Below are 14,988 nucleotides of genomic sequence, written 5' to 3'. Positions count from 1 at the left end.
TTTTTTTGTCCCCAAATCTCCCTTCTCTGGGCCCTAATACTTCTGTCATTGGCCTCAGTGACCAAAGTGCTGTTGATTTCAGTGGCATGGACTCAAGCCCTGTGCATTTTGGCTTTTCCCCACCAGGATAAAGTGAACAATTACACACATTTTCCCTTTTGTATAGGAAGAAAATGTGAGTATCTGAAGTTTTTTACAACAACAGCCTTTGTCTCACACCTGTATAATAAATGGCAGCAAGAGAACATATCACAAATTCCTTTAGTAGCACTTTTTTTCACGTGGGAGATGGTTTTCCCTAATTCAGAATGCTTCTAAAACAATGGTCCTGCTTTTGACACGTCTCACAGGTAAATTGGTAATACCCCACTTTCTTAATCTGAGTGTGGAACTGAGACCCTCTGCTTTGACACTCCTGGTCTCTGTAACCTTTGCCAGGTAACTTGGGTCTATATTTTCAAATGGGCATTGCTTTTGGAGAGCTCCAGACCTAGTATTGGTAAAGTGAGGATAGTAAGACAGGAGGGTTAGAAGGTACCTGTGTAATTATTTGTTAAAGAGATGTATCTGGTGTGTGACTAACTAGTTGCAAAAGGGTCAGTGGTAAACATTTGGGGCTGTGAATCTGTTAAAAGAGCAGGGGAGCAATGAGAAAACTGTTGCAACAGAGTTCCTGCCCCATGTCTGTGTACAGTCTCAGTACCAGGACCACCAGCCTTGTGTCCAATATTTTTGCCTTGTTAAACCCAAAAGGTGGATGTCAGCCAGCACATTCAACAACCCCACTCTCACCCCTCAACCCTCCTTCCTCCCTTCCTTTCCTTTCCCCACCCCTGTGCCCTTCATTACTGAAAACCTCTAATTACAGCAAGTGAATTTACAGAGAAGGTTGAGTAGTAGATAGCTTGAGGGTGACCCTGGCACATCTCATTCCCTTTGCCTGCTCCCTTCTGCTTTCCACAGCCAAGAAAGGCTGATTGAGGTTCTTTCTGGATCTTTGTCAGTGCCACAATCTGCTTTAACCCCTAGGACTTGCTTAAATTTCTATGCAAACCTGGACTGCTCCACAACTGAACTCTGATTCTTCTGTATCTATTATGCCTCCAGATACATTTGTAGTACAGTGAGTAGCTTGAGTGTGTCACAGCTGTGAGTGCAGCGTGAACACCTCTTCAACACAGCAGTTCTTTAAATCACAGGATCCTGCAAATCATTTTACAAGAGAGGTCCCAGCTGGCAATTTCACAAAGAAGAGAACAACTCACTGGATACAGATTCAGTAACCGGATTTTATTTTCACTCAGAGCCAAAATTTTTGTGACTTTTGAAATGCAAAATAATGCAAAACAGATTACAGAGTCAGTGCATCTTAAATGAACATATCACTCCAAGGATGGTAGCAAATCAGCAGTTTTCCCCGCAAGCACGAGGGTACCAAAAGCACAAATAGAATTTGTACAGTCACCTTTTCATGAAAGGCTTTGCCAAGCATTTCCTGTAAATTCGACAACACATGCCGTAACTTTCCTTTCCTATAAGGGTACAAGTGAGCTATTGCCTTTACAAAAGGCATTGCACATACTAAACCTAGCGAATTGTGCTCTACTCCGAGAGCCATACATCCTGAAGAATTTCCTCTACAGAACTGGGGTTGCTTTTCATAGTACGCTTAGCGCACCCTACAAATATTGTAGAACTTGTTACGGCAACCAGGTGAGAGCCACATTTTCAAAGGTGTCCCCCAATGCAGCTACCCAGCTTGGGATTTTCAGCTGTGGCTGGAGTCAAGCAGGGGTATTGCAGGAGTCTTGAATCGGGTGGCTGAGATGGAGGTGCTCCAGCTGAGCAGACACCTTTGAAAATGCGAGCCTGTACTTCTTAGAAGTTACTTAGTTTTAACCCAGCATGCGCATGCACTACCTCAGCATGGTCACACACCAGGAAACGTTCCTCTCTGAGCAACTCTTTTCAGTCGTCCTCCCATGAGGACTACAGGGCACATTCTTTTAGAATAACTCTCCAAGTAGTGGGAGCTTTAAGGTCCTTCTGGGAGAAGGGAAACTGATGTCCAAGCATCATCATGCTCTGTAAAAGGAAAGTGCTCTTCCCTACTCATTAGAGGAGTGCACATACTTGCACAGCAAGTTGCAGGCTCCTCTGGAATACAAGCACATGTCCAGAAATAAAACAGAAGTCCTTCTCATCTACCAGGGCCTCCAAAGGCTGCTGGAGGGCTTCAGCACTGCCTGTTTTGCAGGAGCTTGGTGGGAGAAACAGGAGGTTGCAGAAGAATTTGAGTCTTTGGCGGCCACTTGAGATCTCTGGAAGTGGCACAACAGTTTCGTCTGAGTTTCCATGTTGGCTGAATGGAGAGACAGGAACTGAAGAGCCTCTTTGAGGCACCAGGAATACCCTTCGCTGTAATCCTGCTGCAGATGCTGAGACGAGGGGAAAGCTGGAATAAGAGGAAAGACAGAGTTTTAGACAGGTCTGGCCTAACCTCCAGCCTAGGCATAAGTAAAACTAGCAGACAGGATCAGTTTGAAAACAGAGAGGGAGATGCACTCACTTTGGCTGTATTTCAGGTAGCTGACAGTCATCTCCAGGATGTCAGCTTTCTCCAGCTTGGAGTTGGGCTGGTGTCTCTGGAACTCCTTCTCCAGCAGGACTTTCAGTTGCTCGATGCTGCTGTTAATGCGATCCCGGCGCAGCTTCTCCACCATTGGTTTTCTCAGCTGTAACACGAGAAGGCAGAGAGAGAATTAGCCACCACCTTTCCTTTCTCATCTGCTCCAGCTAGGAGGCTTTGTTTTGAGCAGCCACTCTCAGACACGTGGTCACATGTGGCAGATACTTACTCTGTTTTTCTCTTTGGGTGTTAGGATTTCCAGCGCAAGAGTGTTAGGGGCCATTATCCCAGGAGTACAGGTGCCGACTTCACCTCAGATCTTGCTGTTCAGCAAGTGATACAGGGAGCTGGAAAGTGCCTGTATTTATACCCCAGAGCTGCATACAGATGCCTGGGGCCTAAGCTCCTTTGAGTTTCCCACACTCACTAGCCAATCCATGCTTTTAGCTGGACAATAGATAGAGCATCTATTACAGCATGGTAAATTGACTGTGAATTGCCTGGGGATAATACCCTGCTCCCAGCAGAGCAGGTGGACTGGGGAGCGTGTTACACAATAGAAGCTAGGCTAGGAGGGCTGGGGAGGAACGTGGGAAAGCGTTCGCCATCATTATAATCAAACTTGTGCCTGATGTTGGGACCATCAACATCTCAATATGCTGCCTTTTCCCAGGCTGCGGTGACATTAAGCACAGAAGACAGCTCCCAGGAAGAGAGAACAGCCCCTCCCCTTGTCCTTGTCCAGAGGAGAAGCCAAAAGGGAAAAAGCTTCAAATTAGAGGGACTAAATCTTTTCATTGACATTAAACCGTGCTTGGATGAATACAGTGCTGGTCAATTTTCAGGCAACTAGTGATCAAAATCAGAAGGGAGAACACATTTTTTGCGGGGGGGAGGTATGTATATTTTTTTAGGAAGTTACCACGTGAATTGCTTTTCCTTCCTCAGTCTTACATGCATTTTGTTTTTTCTGTGACTCTTTACAAGCCTTAAGTAAATTATTGTCTGTTGCTTTTGTCTGGGCTCCCCCAGCAAATTAATATCGTAATGATCATGCTTTTTCCTAGTATCTTCCATTTAATATCTTGGAGCTCTTTGCAAACGAGCCTGAATCAATCCTGCTGTTGCTTTAGTGTCCATCAGCTAGCTGTGCAATATAAAAGCAGGCAGTATTGCCTTTACAAGTGGCAAAACAAGGGCACACAGTAATTCAGCCCCTAACCCACTTTGTGCCTCGGTTATCCTGTCTTCAAAATCGGAAGCCTGCAACACTTCCTGGCTCCTGGCCCAAGCTCACTCGCTTTCTCTTACAGTGCCACGTTTTGTCAGCATGTTTGCTGTTGTATGCCCTCTGAATTAGATGTACTTGGCATAGTCAGACAGGTGCCATGGAAGTGGGAGAGCAGGACCAGGATGAGCAGGCTCCTGGCCATTGAAGGCAGTGCTAGTTATTTTTTTTTCTGGACTGTTGCCAGAAATCCTGGTTCCTATTCCAGACCTGTTGCATTACTGGTTAACTTGGTTTGAATCAGGTCTCTTCTGGTTACTTCTTTCTCCTCTACCATGGCCCTGTACCTTTGAGCGCTTTGAATGGCATGCTCATAAAACACATGGACCTGGATACATGTTACTGCTTTATATATATCAGCAGGAGCAACATTCACTGTTTAAAACCTTGTCTACCCATCTAAGACACACAGCTGCATACTGTGGGCTTCACTTAGGGTGCCTTGCAACTATTAAATAGTAAAATCCTAAAGAATAATGAAAGTATTGCATCTGGATATAACCCCTAGCCACAGGGCTCAGGACAGAAGGAGCAAGTTGCAGAAAGAACTGAGCAGTGGGGACCCTGAAAACACTTTTCAAGGGGAAAATGCTTAGGGGCCATTTAAGAGAGGTAGGAAATTCTGGCACGTAACAAAATTGCACTCTCAAAGGGCTGCCATACCACAGGCATAGTCAGGACACTGGGATCAAACACGTAAGTTTGCAAGGTCTCATGTTGACTGGGGCCCTGATTCTGCTTTGAGGCTGGGCTGCTGTACTCGCTCAGAGCTCCGTGGGCTTTAGTGAACTGCTGTGTCCTCTTGTGTGCTACGTAGTCAGTCAGGACGGAGTCTGAGAGGGACCCAGAGCAGAGACTAGAAGACAGACACCCTGACTCCTGTCCCAGACCTGTTGGATCACTGGTTAACTTGTTTCACAGCAGTGCTCATCTGGTTACTTTAGTTAAGCTGAAAAACACTTAAGGACCAGATTTTCTGTGCCACTTGGTTTCCCCGTTAGTACGAAGAAGTTTACAAAAACCTCACCTGATGCCTTTGTCAGCCTTTCATCTAATGTGAACCTCAGGTTAGTGACTCCACTTCTCTGTGCCTCAGTTTCCCTATTTATAACACAAGTACTTGAGGCTGCATATAAGTAAATAAGAATCTGCCCTGGATTGTTGCGAGGATAAATGTGCTGAAGTTTGTTTTACTAGCCGTGACATTTGGTCATCCAAACTCATTCATACTGCTCATTTCTGCAATACTGAACTCCGTGACTTCCTGTGACAGTGAATTCCATAAGTCAGCTTCCCCCTTCCCACCTTTGATAATTGAATGACTTTATTATTATTGATTGTCAAAGCACATCACAAACTTGGGAGCATGGGTCCCCTAGAAAGTTCAGACCCTAAGTCTCTTTATCAGTTCTGTGTTGCTATTGTTATCACTGGCCAACACACGGCTGTATGCCTTGATCTTTGTCATCGCTCACAGCAAGATATAACTCGCCAGGGTGTCTACAGAGTCCCCAGGCTTGTTGTCAGATGCAGTGGGACGGTAGGTTGTGCCACGCACTGGATGAGAGGGCTGTTTTGTTTGCAGCAGAAGGGCACCATGAGGTGGGAGGTTTCCTTTGGGCAAGAACGCTTTGATCCAATTTCCAGTTCTGGAAATATGAAACGAGTGGTTTTAAATAATGCCATCCTCCCCCCAGCACAATGCTGCCGAGTCCAAAGGATTGAACCACCACCCATTGATTAAAGCATTATGCCTTTCTCCCAGTGCTGGCCAGATGGTGCAGCAGGCATTAGCTTTCTACTCAGGACCTGCGGAGGCACACTTCTTTTGTCAACAGTTTAACACTGTGAATGGGGCGCTGTGTGGGAAATGCTCAGGATCCCGGATTCACACCATCTGATGTGAATGGTGAACCAGGCAAGCCGCCTTGCGTTGCCAGCACAAAACAACAGCCCTCGGGGGTTACAAACTCCAGCTTCTCTCCCTCCGTCTAACCAGTTTGAAAAACGCCAGAGCTATAGCACCACCCCCTCCTCCTCTTGAACACATCCTATTGATGAATGAAAGAAAAGCATCATTCCTTTCCCATTTGCTTTGATTGTGTTCTTCAGGGCTGAACACTTTATGATGAGTGGATATGATAACAGGGAGGGATTTGATAGCAGTCTTTAAATACAAAAAAGGGTGGCGATAAAGAGAAGGGTGATCTGCTGTTTTGTGTGCTCACAGGGGACAGGACAAGAAGTAATGGGGTTAAATTGCAGCAAGGGAAATCTAGGCTGGATATTAAGATGAACTTTCTATCAAGGTGGTTAAGCACTGAATGCATTCTCTGGAGAGGCTGGGGAGTTTCCATTTACTGAACATTTTCAAGTGCAGATTAGATACTGTAAATATTTTATTGAGATAGTTTAGACAGGGGTGATTCTGCCTTGAGCAGGGGGTTAGATTAGATGACTTCCTGCCAGTCCTATTTTTCTATGATGCTACAATCTCTTTGAATTGTTATTCATGATAATCTCAGATTGATAAAACCTCTTATTTTAAGGATGCTATAGGGGACAATTCTGTATGGAAGTAAGTAGGCACTTTGTACAGATACACACAGGGTGACTGTATTTCCACTTTTGTGGGGAAAATTGGAGCAACAGGGTGATTAGAAGAGAATATGATTGTAGTTGCTGTGGTATGCTATACTATGCTATTCTATACTGCACTAACTTGAGCATCAGCAAAATCTCTTTGTGCATCAGCATGTGTTTGTATATATGTATAGTAAGATTACTAGGTGTAATTCCAGTACAGTCAAGGTAGTTGCCTTAGGGCTGAATTGCTTTTTCTGTATTACTCACATTTAGTTTATGCCATGTGCTATCTGTTTTCTTGTAATATTTAATTTTGATACATTGTAGGATCCAATATCCATGAAAAACAGAGACATATTGGGGCATCTATGATACTTGCCCTCATGTTAGAAAACCATGTGTACTGTCAGGAGTTCCTGTTTATATTGGCTAAAAAGTTAGGCACTTCTAAATTATTTTATTTTCTAATTAAGAGGAAAGCTTCAGTTTATTGAGCAGCCTATAAAGTATGCATGTGCTCCAAGATCAGCCATTATCACCACCCCTGTATCAGAGGGAGGAGATTGTATCTCTTGACTCAAGTACCGCTGCAGACCCAAAAGATGGTAGGGAAGGTTGTTCTGTGGTTGTTATAAGGTAGCATTTTTGTTTCCTCTTGTGAATGCAGTGATGAGTTGTTAGAAATAAATCACAAAACATAGTACCACCATGGAAATTTATTAGGCAATTCCAGTGTTTGTAAGTTAGCTAAATGCTGTAGCCTGATCATTCCCTTCTTCAGGAGTATATCTAATTGCTGTGAAATACATGTCCAATCCTGAAAGATACACCAATGCTTGGCTTTTTAGCCATTTGTTCCAGTAAGTTCAGCTCTCTTACAGCTTTGCTCCACTGGAAAGTGTTTGAGAGTCTCCTGGTGAATATAGCTCAGCCTTCAAAACTGTGATTGGAGTCTCACAGGAGCAGAGAGGGGCTGGTCTGTCTAGTTATGCTCACTTTGTCATATTGATCATTAAAAGTGGCAGAGGTTTCAACTCCTCACGTAATTTTGAACATACTGCACACACAGAGTCTGAATTCCAAGTAGAAGCAGCTTTCACTGAGGCAAGGTGCATGGCAGTCGTATGGTTGTCTTTGAGAGCAGTCGGTTATTGTGGAAAACTGAATGGCTTAAATAATTGGTAGTGGGCCATGTCTCTGTCCACCTTGCTGTCACTGGATGGTGGATCTAGCCCAGTGATCGAATGACTAGGGCCAGTAAAACAAGGACTTCTTATTCCAGAAGCAGTTGTGCTTGATACTATTTGGCAGCCCTCTCAGCTGGCTGAGGTATGGATGAGCTTTAGAGATGAACCAGGCCTAACAGCTCAATTATGGGGCAGCCTGAAGGAGGCAGACTGGCAAATGCATACCAGCATTACCTCTGGCAGCAGGATACCATCTCTGTGATTAAAAATAATGCTCACTCTCCAGGACTGTGCACCCAGTTTCAAGTTCACATCATTCACTAACTAATTGCTATCCTTTCTACACACCATCTTCCCTTTCAAGCTACATCTTGCTTTAAGGTACCTCAGCTTATAAAATGTGTCATTATCATACGTGCATTTCTTAAGGAACAGTTACGATTCCTTTCTTTCTTTCTTTCTTTTTTGTACCTGACTTGGATGGCTTAAAATTGACCTGACAGTCCATCCGTGATCCACCTATTTAGTGTCAAAGAGCATAACGTTCCCAAGTTTTAAAAGGGTTTGGATAATACTGATCGATCAACGTGCTCCTTAGGAAAATAGCTCTCCAGATGGTCTATCGGGACAGGAATTGCTGGTAATCACAATGCAGAATCAAAGAGCGTCACTAATGTGGGCTGTTGTGAGGCACGCTTCCTTTGTGATCCCTTGAATGTCATAAATAGAGGAAGAAAGTGTGGGAAACTCCGAGAAACTCAAGCCCACACTCTGAGGTTAATAGGTCTTTGTCAGGAAAGTATCCCTGGGCTGTGGGATCAGCATAATAAACATCACCCTCCCAAGGGTAGGAGAGCTCTGCAAAAGGGGAGCGTCAGGTGGGAGGATCTGAAGAGCCTGTGTGGATTTGCTTATTATCACAAGTAATAATTAATAAATAGTTAGCAAGACCTGGGCTTTTCTAGGATCAAAGCAGGCACTCAGAATGAGATCTCAGCATTGGTAATAGCAGCCTGCTAAGCTTGCTTGCAGATGCTTCTTGTTGAGGCTGAACCAAAGCCTGCGGTTAGAAATCATCAGAGCTCCAGCGACACCAGCCAGGGTCCTGGCTCACGCAAATAAATGGGAGTCTTTCCACTGCTTTGGGTTGGACTTTTACCTGAAGGCTGTGAGCCTGGTGCTTTCCATATTGGCCCCAGCTTTGCACAGCACCGGGCCTGGTTCTTATTTACATTAAGGCCCTACTAGAGTTTGTTTTGTTTCTATCTAGGGGGTATATTCAATAAGAATGCCTAGCTCTACTTATATGGTACTATGCCTCTCTCGATTTAGAGTGGGTACCTCTAATTTTTCTATCATCCTGGGCCATGGAAATTCAGCTTTTCAAATCAACTGCTATCCTGGAATCCCAGGGGAGATGGTCTCGTGCCATTGGTGCGTCACACAGTCAAGCGGGAACCCTCCTGTGCCCTCCTAAACATAAGACAGGGCTTGGTGGGAATTTTTTTTTGAAAAAAAAATGAAAATAACATTTCTGAGGCTTGTGTGTATGTTCATTTGGGATGTTAGAGAGTAAAAGAACACTATCCTCTGGTGCGGTATTGTGTGAGCAGGATGGCTCTGGGGGTCCCCAGATGCTACCCTGCTAGCTCCAAGGCAGTGAAATCAAACAGGCTTCATTCACCCTTAAGAAGGCTCCACCTGGTACCCACTGTCAGGAACAGGAATGATTGAGTAGGACATGCAATCCGTGTCCACATGTAGGAGTCACAGGCAGCCCACTGCCTCGGTGTTGCAGTTATTACCCAGGTCATGAGTCAGGGCTCTCAAGCCGTGGGAGGATATGCCTGCTTTGCTTTCTATATTAGGGTCAGAAGGGGAAGGAAGGGTTAAAGAGGGCACTTAAAATATATTTGATAGTGGTGATATTTCTACTAATAGGGCTGGGGTTAAGCACTTTAAAGCTTGCTGCTGTGTGGGAACACATCCATGACACAGCTGAGCCCAAGCTAGAGAGAGACCGGCTTGTGCAAAATAGTGCCAGCAATAAAAATGCTATGTAACAGTTGCATGGAACTCAGATCTTGGAGTGCTTTCCAAATGCTGGGACACTGCTGTGATATAGGTTTTACAGCATAGGAAACTGAAGCAGAGATGAGTGACATGACTTGCCCAAGGTCTCTCAGCAAATCAGTAGCAGAGAGAGGAATCACGACCAGAAAGGTCTCTTGGTTCCTGGGCCCAGGACTTCCAGGTTTGAATTTTGGACTTGCAGTTTGGCTTCTTCAGAGGAGAGTATTACATTTTAAAAAAGGAAATTGCAAATAAATTAATTTGGAAGAGAAAAAGCTGTGTGTGATCCTACCTACTGCCTGACCAGATATAGCAGATATGTAAATTTCTCTTTAAAAGAGAAAGGAAAAGCCTCATGTTACCTGTGAGGGCCCGAGTTTAGCAATGTAGGTTCTTTTCCACCTGAAAACTACATCTGTATTTTCATGCATGTCTGACCCCTTCCCTGTCCGTCTGCATTTCTTCTTCACTTTCAGGCCTTGAAATTTTACTGTAACTTTTGGTAGCTTTTGTATATCTTTCCAAATGAACAATCCCATCCCCTTTCCAACCATAGTCAATAGGGCTGCTTGAACAAGTAAAAACTGTGCACCAGAGTGAGGATTCCCGGGTGTTTTAAACAGTCACCACTTTTATGCAAGCACACCAACTAAACATTACATTTTAATAATTGCAGGCAAAAAAGGGCAAGGAATAAAATCATTTTATTGACATGTACAGTAAAGGAACCAAAGTCACTTTCAACATCCCACAGAAAGAAAACACAGCAACTTTATAAAAGCTTCTAATCTCTTTAAAATGTTCAGTGCATAACTGTACAGTACTTATTTCCCTTCCCCTACCCCACCCTCATAACTTAAGATACAAACCAGATACTTCCTTTACAAAAGGCATCAATTATCTCTCAAGTGAGATTCATATGCACTGAGCATGAAGAAAATTTTCTCTACAGTAATTTGTTATCATAATAACTTTCCATAAGAGATTATACTAGAATAGTACAGGAACTTCAGAAGCAACAGCATTTCTGAATCACATCTTTCACTCAAAAGGTAAAGACTTGCAATTCTTTATGATACAAAATACAGCCTCAAAAATACCCCTTCTAGAAGAAGGTTGCTGCCCAATACAGGGCCAGAGCAGCTCCTAAATACCCACAGAAAACAGTGAGAAGATTCCCATTGACTTCCCTGGGCATTGCATTGAGGGCTTTATCAAGCAAAACTCTGATGGAAGTCAGTGGGAGTTTTGCCCTGTAAAGCACCAAAGAACTTGGTCCTTTTTTAGCTTGGAGCTGCTCATAAAAACAGCAGTTTCACTGCAAGATACAGACACCATCCTTCACTGTGAAGGAAAACTACTTTAGAGACCTTCATTCCTATTGACAGAAAAAAATACCCTCCCTCCCTCCTGGAAATCAGAGTTTCCTACTTGAAAGAGGAACCATTAAAGATCCCTCTAGTTTTGTAGCAAACAGTAAAAAGAAAGCGTCCATAAGTCAGTCTACCAGGGCCTCCAGATGGAAGGAGCAACAGCAATCTTCTGGGTAGGGTGCTTCCTGGGGATCAGGCAGGGCGACGGGGGTGGGATCTGCATGGCGGGGGAGCAGAGATTGTCTGGGATCATTTGAGCTTTACAGAAATGCTTGATCAGCTGGGCTTGAGCTTCCTTCCTAGGCTCATAGTAGGACAGGAAATGCAGTGCTTCTCTGAGGCAGCGAAGGTATCCGGTGTTAAAATCTTGCTCTGGGCTTTTCTGACTGAAAGCTGAAAAAGACGGGAGGAAAATGACAGGTCAGCAGCATGTCCCAGTGTGAGGCAGAGGGGACAGTATGTGGGAAGGGGTGGACTCAGGGGGCCTAATCCTGCATGTCCTTGCTCACATGGATTCATTGTCCTCTCAGGGAGTGAGGACCGGTGTGAGCAAGGGGGCAGTTCCTGTGGGAGCAGCCCCATGGAGGGTGTGATAAAATATGCTGGGTACCCACCTCGTGCCTGCACCTGGCTCTGCTGCTTCAGGTAGCTGACTGCCACTTCCAGGATGTCGGCTTTCTCCAGTTTGGAGTTGGGCTGAAGTCTCTGGAACTCCTTCTCCAGCAGGACTTTCAGCTGCTCGATGCTGCTGTTAATGCGATCCCGGCGCATTTTCTCCACCACCGGCTTCCTGAGCTGCAGTTGGGGAGGAGCAGTTCATTATGGATATGCTCAGACTGGATTTATTTACATCATCTACCCTGATTCCTCCTGGAGCACGTAGCTGTCTGTCTGTCCCCTGTATTGCATCTGTCTATCCTTAGATCTTGTTATATAATTTTGGCTATGTAAGTGCACATGGTTGACACTGGAGTTTCAGATGCCTAATCAGTGCCATAGAATACAGCCCAACACATACTTTCTAGCCCTGTCCACTTAAAGTTGTTCCACTTACTTTATTCTTCTCTTTCGGCAGGAGTTTTTCTTCTATGTGGACCAAGAAACTGTTGCTGGGAGCCATTCTGATCCCTGGTATGGGCACTGATCTCTGGGTCAGGGGCTTCTGTACTGAGCACAAGCCTATGACTCTGGAAGCTACTGACTGCCTCTATTTATACCCCAGAGCAGCCAAGCAGATATGTGAGTCTCAGGGTTGTTGGTGTTTCCCACACTTGCTCAGCCAATCCGGGCACACGGTCGAACAATAGAAGAGGCATCTATTAGTGTATGGTACATTGACTGTAAATGCCCTGGAGAGAATAACCTTCTGCCCAAACCAACTGGTGGAGTGTGCAGCGTGGCACTGCAGGGCTGCAGGAGGATCTGGGAAAGCACTGACCCTCCAGCTGGTTGTCTGGGATCAATTGCATTCCAGAGTCACAGCATGTGCCAGTCACATTCATCCTGGGGAGGAAGGCACACTTTTTGGGGAAGGCGGGAAAAGGAGCAGGGCAGCCTGTGGGTTAAAATGAATGGCTCTGCTCCTGGGGAGGGTGCAGTTCACTTGGGGAAAGTGCTTGTTTGTAGAATCCTTGTGGTTTCCTTGTGAGATATGAAGAATAAAGCTAAGCATTAACAGCATTAAGTGACAGGCTTTTTGGTAAAGGGAGCTTTAAAGATGTCAAATGAGATTTTTTTTTGTGGGGAACGTAGTTCAGGACCCCATTCAGGTGTAAATGATGGCTTCAGGTTCTTCTGCATTCCAAACTCTAGTGTCTGAGCCTCTGTTGCATCCATCTGGTTCCATTCAGGCAAAGTGGGCATGCTTGCAAGCAGCGTTTTAACATACTTTCACTCTGTCCCAGTGGTCTTTTGGTCCCTTCTCTTTAGGCTTCATGCAGGTTTTTTCAGGGGGTGGTAGTAATGGGCGCAAGATGTAGCACCAGACTTTGAAACATAAAGGTGTAAGCCTGGATGGGATTCAGACTACTAATGCCCTTCTCTGTATCCCAGCAGGGAGACTAATTATCTAAAACACCAAGAGTGACGCTGCCCTTGGAAGGCTTGCTACAAATCTCCTAGGTCGTCTTTCTTTCTGATATTCCTACTTTCAGGTAGTCCCAGAATACTGTTTGGGAATACTGTCCTTTTCACAGTAGTTTGGTAAATCAGGCAAGCATTCTCTTGCAGAGGATGAGACCCTAGGCTAAGTGTTGTGCACCTCTGCTACAGAGTCACTATAAATGGCCACTGGCAAATCACTTTGCCTCTGTTTTCTTGTCTGGAAAAAAGGGAACAATGATGCTTGCTGGTTTTTGTAAAGAGGTTGAGCCAGTGGATTAGAAATGTTTCTTTGAATTATTGAGTCAAAATCAGTGCAGGGGAACCAAACAGTTTTCTATTAAAAGTTAAGCAAATCTTTTTGAACTGCATGTGGTAAAAATAGGTTGAGCTCATTTTTAGGACAAAGGCTCGAGTCAGTCCTGATTTTAGTTAGCTGGATTAGTTCATTCTTGGATGTAGTCTTGAAGGCAGCAATGAAAATAGCAGGACCCAGGCCTCCGCTGGAATAAACTGATATAGTGCTATTGATATGCATTAGATATGTGTGGAGGTAGGTTGTAAAAGGGACGTGTGGATGACATTTCAATAGACTGTGCTGATTTATGCCAGCTGAGAGTCTGTCCCATAGTCTGTGAAGTGGAGGACCCTTTGCTTTTGAACTGATGTATGTGAAACAGGGAGGAATGGCTAAGGAGCTGAGACAGTTTTTTCTGGTGGAGGGAATGCTGCCGTGTTTAGAGAAAGCCAGGGAATATTTCTTCTACTATGAACCCTGAAGCGGAGCCTGAATGTAATAGGCAGTTGTCAGGAAGGGAGGTCAGGGAAATAGCCAGCTTCATGGTTTTCATTGTATGGGTCTGAATGGGCTTAGTTCTTTGTTAAGGACAGATGTTGTCCTCAGAGTCCTTTATTCCCTGTGTTGTGGGAAAGCCAGGAGACAAGTCATCTCATGCACACTTTGAAGCAGCCAGAGGATTATAACATTAAATAAGACGCAGCCCAGTGACCAGCCCCGGCAGTGTTAGCTTTTGCCAGCCCTAATAAGATATTGCATTTTTCCTTGCCTCCTTTCACCACCGCATCCCATGTCTCTTGCAAGCGTGGGCTTGATGGTGGGGGAACGCGAAGCTTGGGGCTGGCAGGTAGTTGTTGTACCAGGCTGGTTAAAGACTCTTCAGTGTCAAAGAGCATCTTTTTCCCAACTTCTGAGTGGCAGCCCTGACCTTTCTTGCTGTATTCTAACTGCTAGCCAGATGGTCTTTTGGGAGTTGGATTCTTTCCCTTTAATTCATTCAGGTTCAAGCACCGTCACTAATGTTGCGAGTAGTTGCAAGGCACACTTCTATTGTCCCAACAAGAAATGTTATCAATAGAGGAAAAGTGTGGGAAACTTGGGGAAATTCAAACCCACACAGCCTGGTGCTAATAACTCCTTTGTGAAGCCTGCTCTTCTGCCACTGCGACCTGAACTCACATGGCTTTTCTGTGGGAGAAGCTGAAAAGCACATGGCTGGCCATGTGGGTAAGATCTCCTTGTTTACCCGGAGAAGGGGGCCATGCAGGGCAAGGGGCAAAGGGATGGCAGCTTGTACACAGGTCTTAGGAAAGTTGGGCTCAGTGCCCCAGTTCTGCTGTTGGTTCATGCAGGGACTTAGACAAGTTAGCTTGCCTCAGTTTGCTCATCTGTGAAATGGGCACAGTAATGCTTACTTTGTCCCTAGCTGTCTTGTATTCTGGGCTCTAGCCTGT

General features: G+C 44.9%; 2 protein-coding genes across 3 annotated transcripts; both read right to left on the bottom strand.

Annotated features, from left to right (window-relative positions):
- Window positions 1-1,269: 1,269 nt before the first annotated feature.
- LOC109314238 (transcription factor HES-5-like) lies at window positions 1,270-2,953 on the bottom strand. Its single transcript, XM_019541270.1, has 3 exons — window positions 2,859-2,953; window positions 2,570-2,735; window positions 1,270-2,455 (listed from the first exon to the last, which is right to left on the bottom strand). Exons 1-3 carry the CDS (start codon window positions 2,910-2,912, stop codon window positions 2,205-2,207), a joined length of 471 nt encoding a protein of 156 aa, XP_019396815.1. The 5' UTR covers window positions 2,913-2,953; the 3' UTR covers window positions 1,270-2,204.
- A 7,497-nt stretch (window positions 2,954-10,450) lies between these two features.
- Window positions 10,451-13,184, bottom strand: LOC109314237 (transcription factor HES-5-like). 2 transcript variants are annotated; one of them, XM_019541269.1, is made up of 3 exons: window positions 12,191-13,178; window positions 11,751-11,931; window positions 10,451-11,529 (listed from the first exon to the last, which is right to left on the bottom strand). In XM_019541269.1, exons 1-3 carry the CDS (start codon window positions 12,254-12,256, stop codon window positions 11,267-11,269), a joined length of 510 nt encoding a protein of 169 aa, XP_019396814.1. In that variant the 5' UTR covers window positions 12,257-13,178; the 3' UTR covers window positions 10,451-11,266. The 2 variants fall into 2 exon arrangements, with proteins under 2 accessions (XP_019396814.1, XP_019396813.1); XM_019541268.1 differs by having other exon boundaries at window positions 11,328-11,931; window positions 12,191-13,184.
- Window positions 13,185-14,988: the final 1,804 nt, after the last annotated feature.

This window comes from Crocodylus porosus, unplaced genomic scaffold (assembly GCF_001723895.1).
Source record: "Crocodylus porosus isolate Cpor-Errol unplaced genomic scaffold, CroPor_comp1, whole genome shotgun sequence".
Taxonomy (NCBI): Eukaryota; Metazoa; Chordata; order Crocodylia; family Crocodylidae; genus Crocodylus; species Crocodylus porosus.
Note: the sequence above shows the minus strand (reverse complement) of the source record. Positions and strands in the feature narration are given on the sequence as shown.

Bases quoted from the DNA above. Each gene is read 5' to 3' on its own strand.
- LOC109314238 (XM_019541270.1), bottom strand. From the start codon at position 2,912: ATGGCCCCTAACACTCTTGCGCTGGAAATCCTAACACCCAAAGAGAAA. The intron at 2,736-2,858 runs GTAAGTATCTGC...CTCGTGTTACAG, and splicing joins CACCCAAAGAGAAAAACAGA to CTGAGAAAACCAATGGTGGA. The intron at 2,456-2,569 runs GTGAGTGCATCT...CTCTTATTCCAG, and splicing joins CTACCTGAAATACAGCCAAA to CTTTCCCCTCGTCTCAGCAT.
- LOC109314237 (XM_019541268.1), bottom strand. From the start codon at position 12,256: ATGGCTCCCAGCAACAGTTTCTTGGTCCACATAGAAGAAAAACTCCTG. The intron at 11,932-12,190 runs GTAAGTGGAACA...CCCCAACTGCAG, and splicing joins TGCCGAAAGAGAAGAATAAA to CTCAGGAAGCCGGTGGTGGA.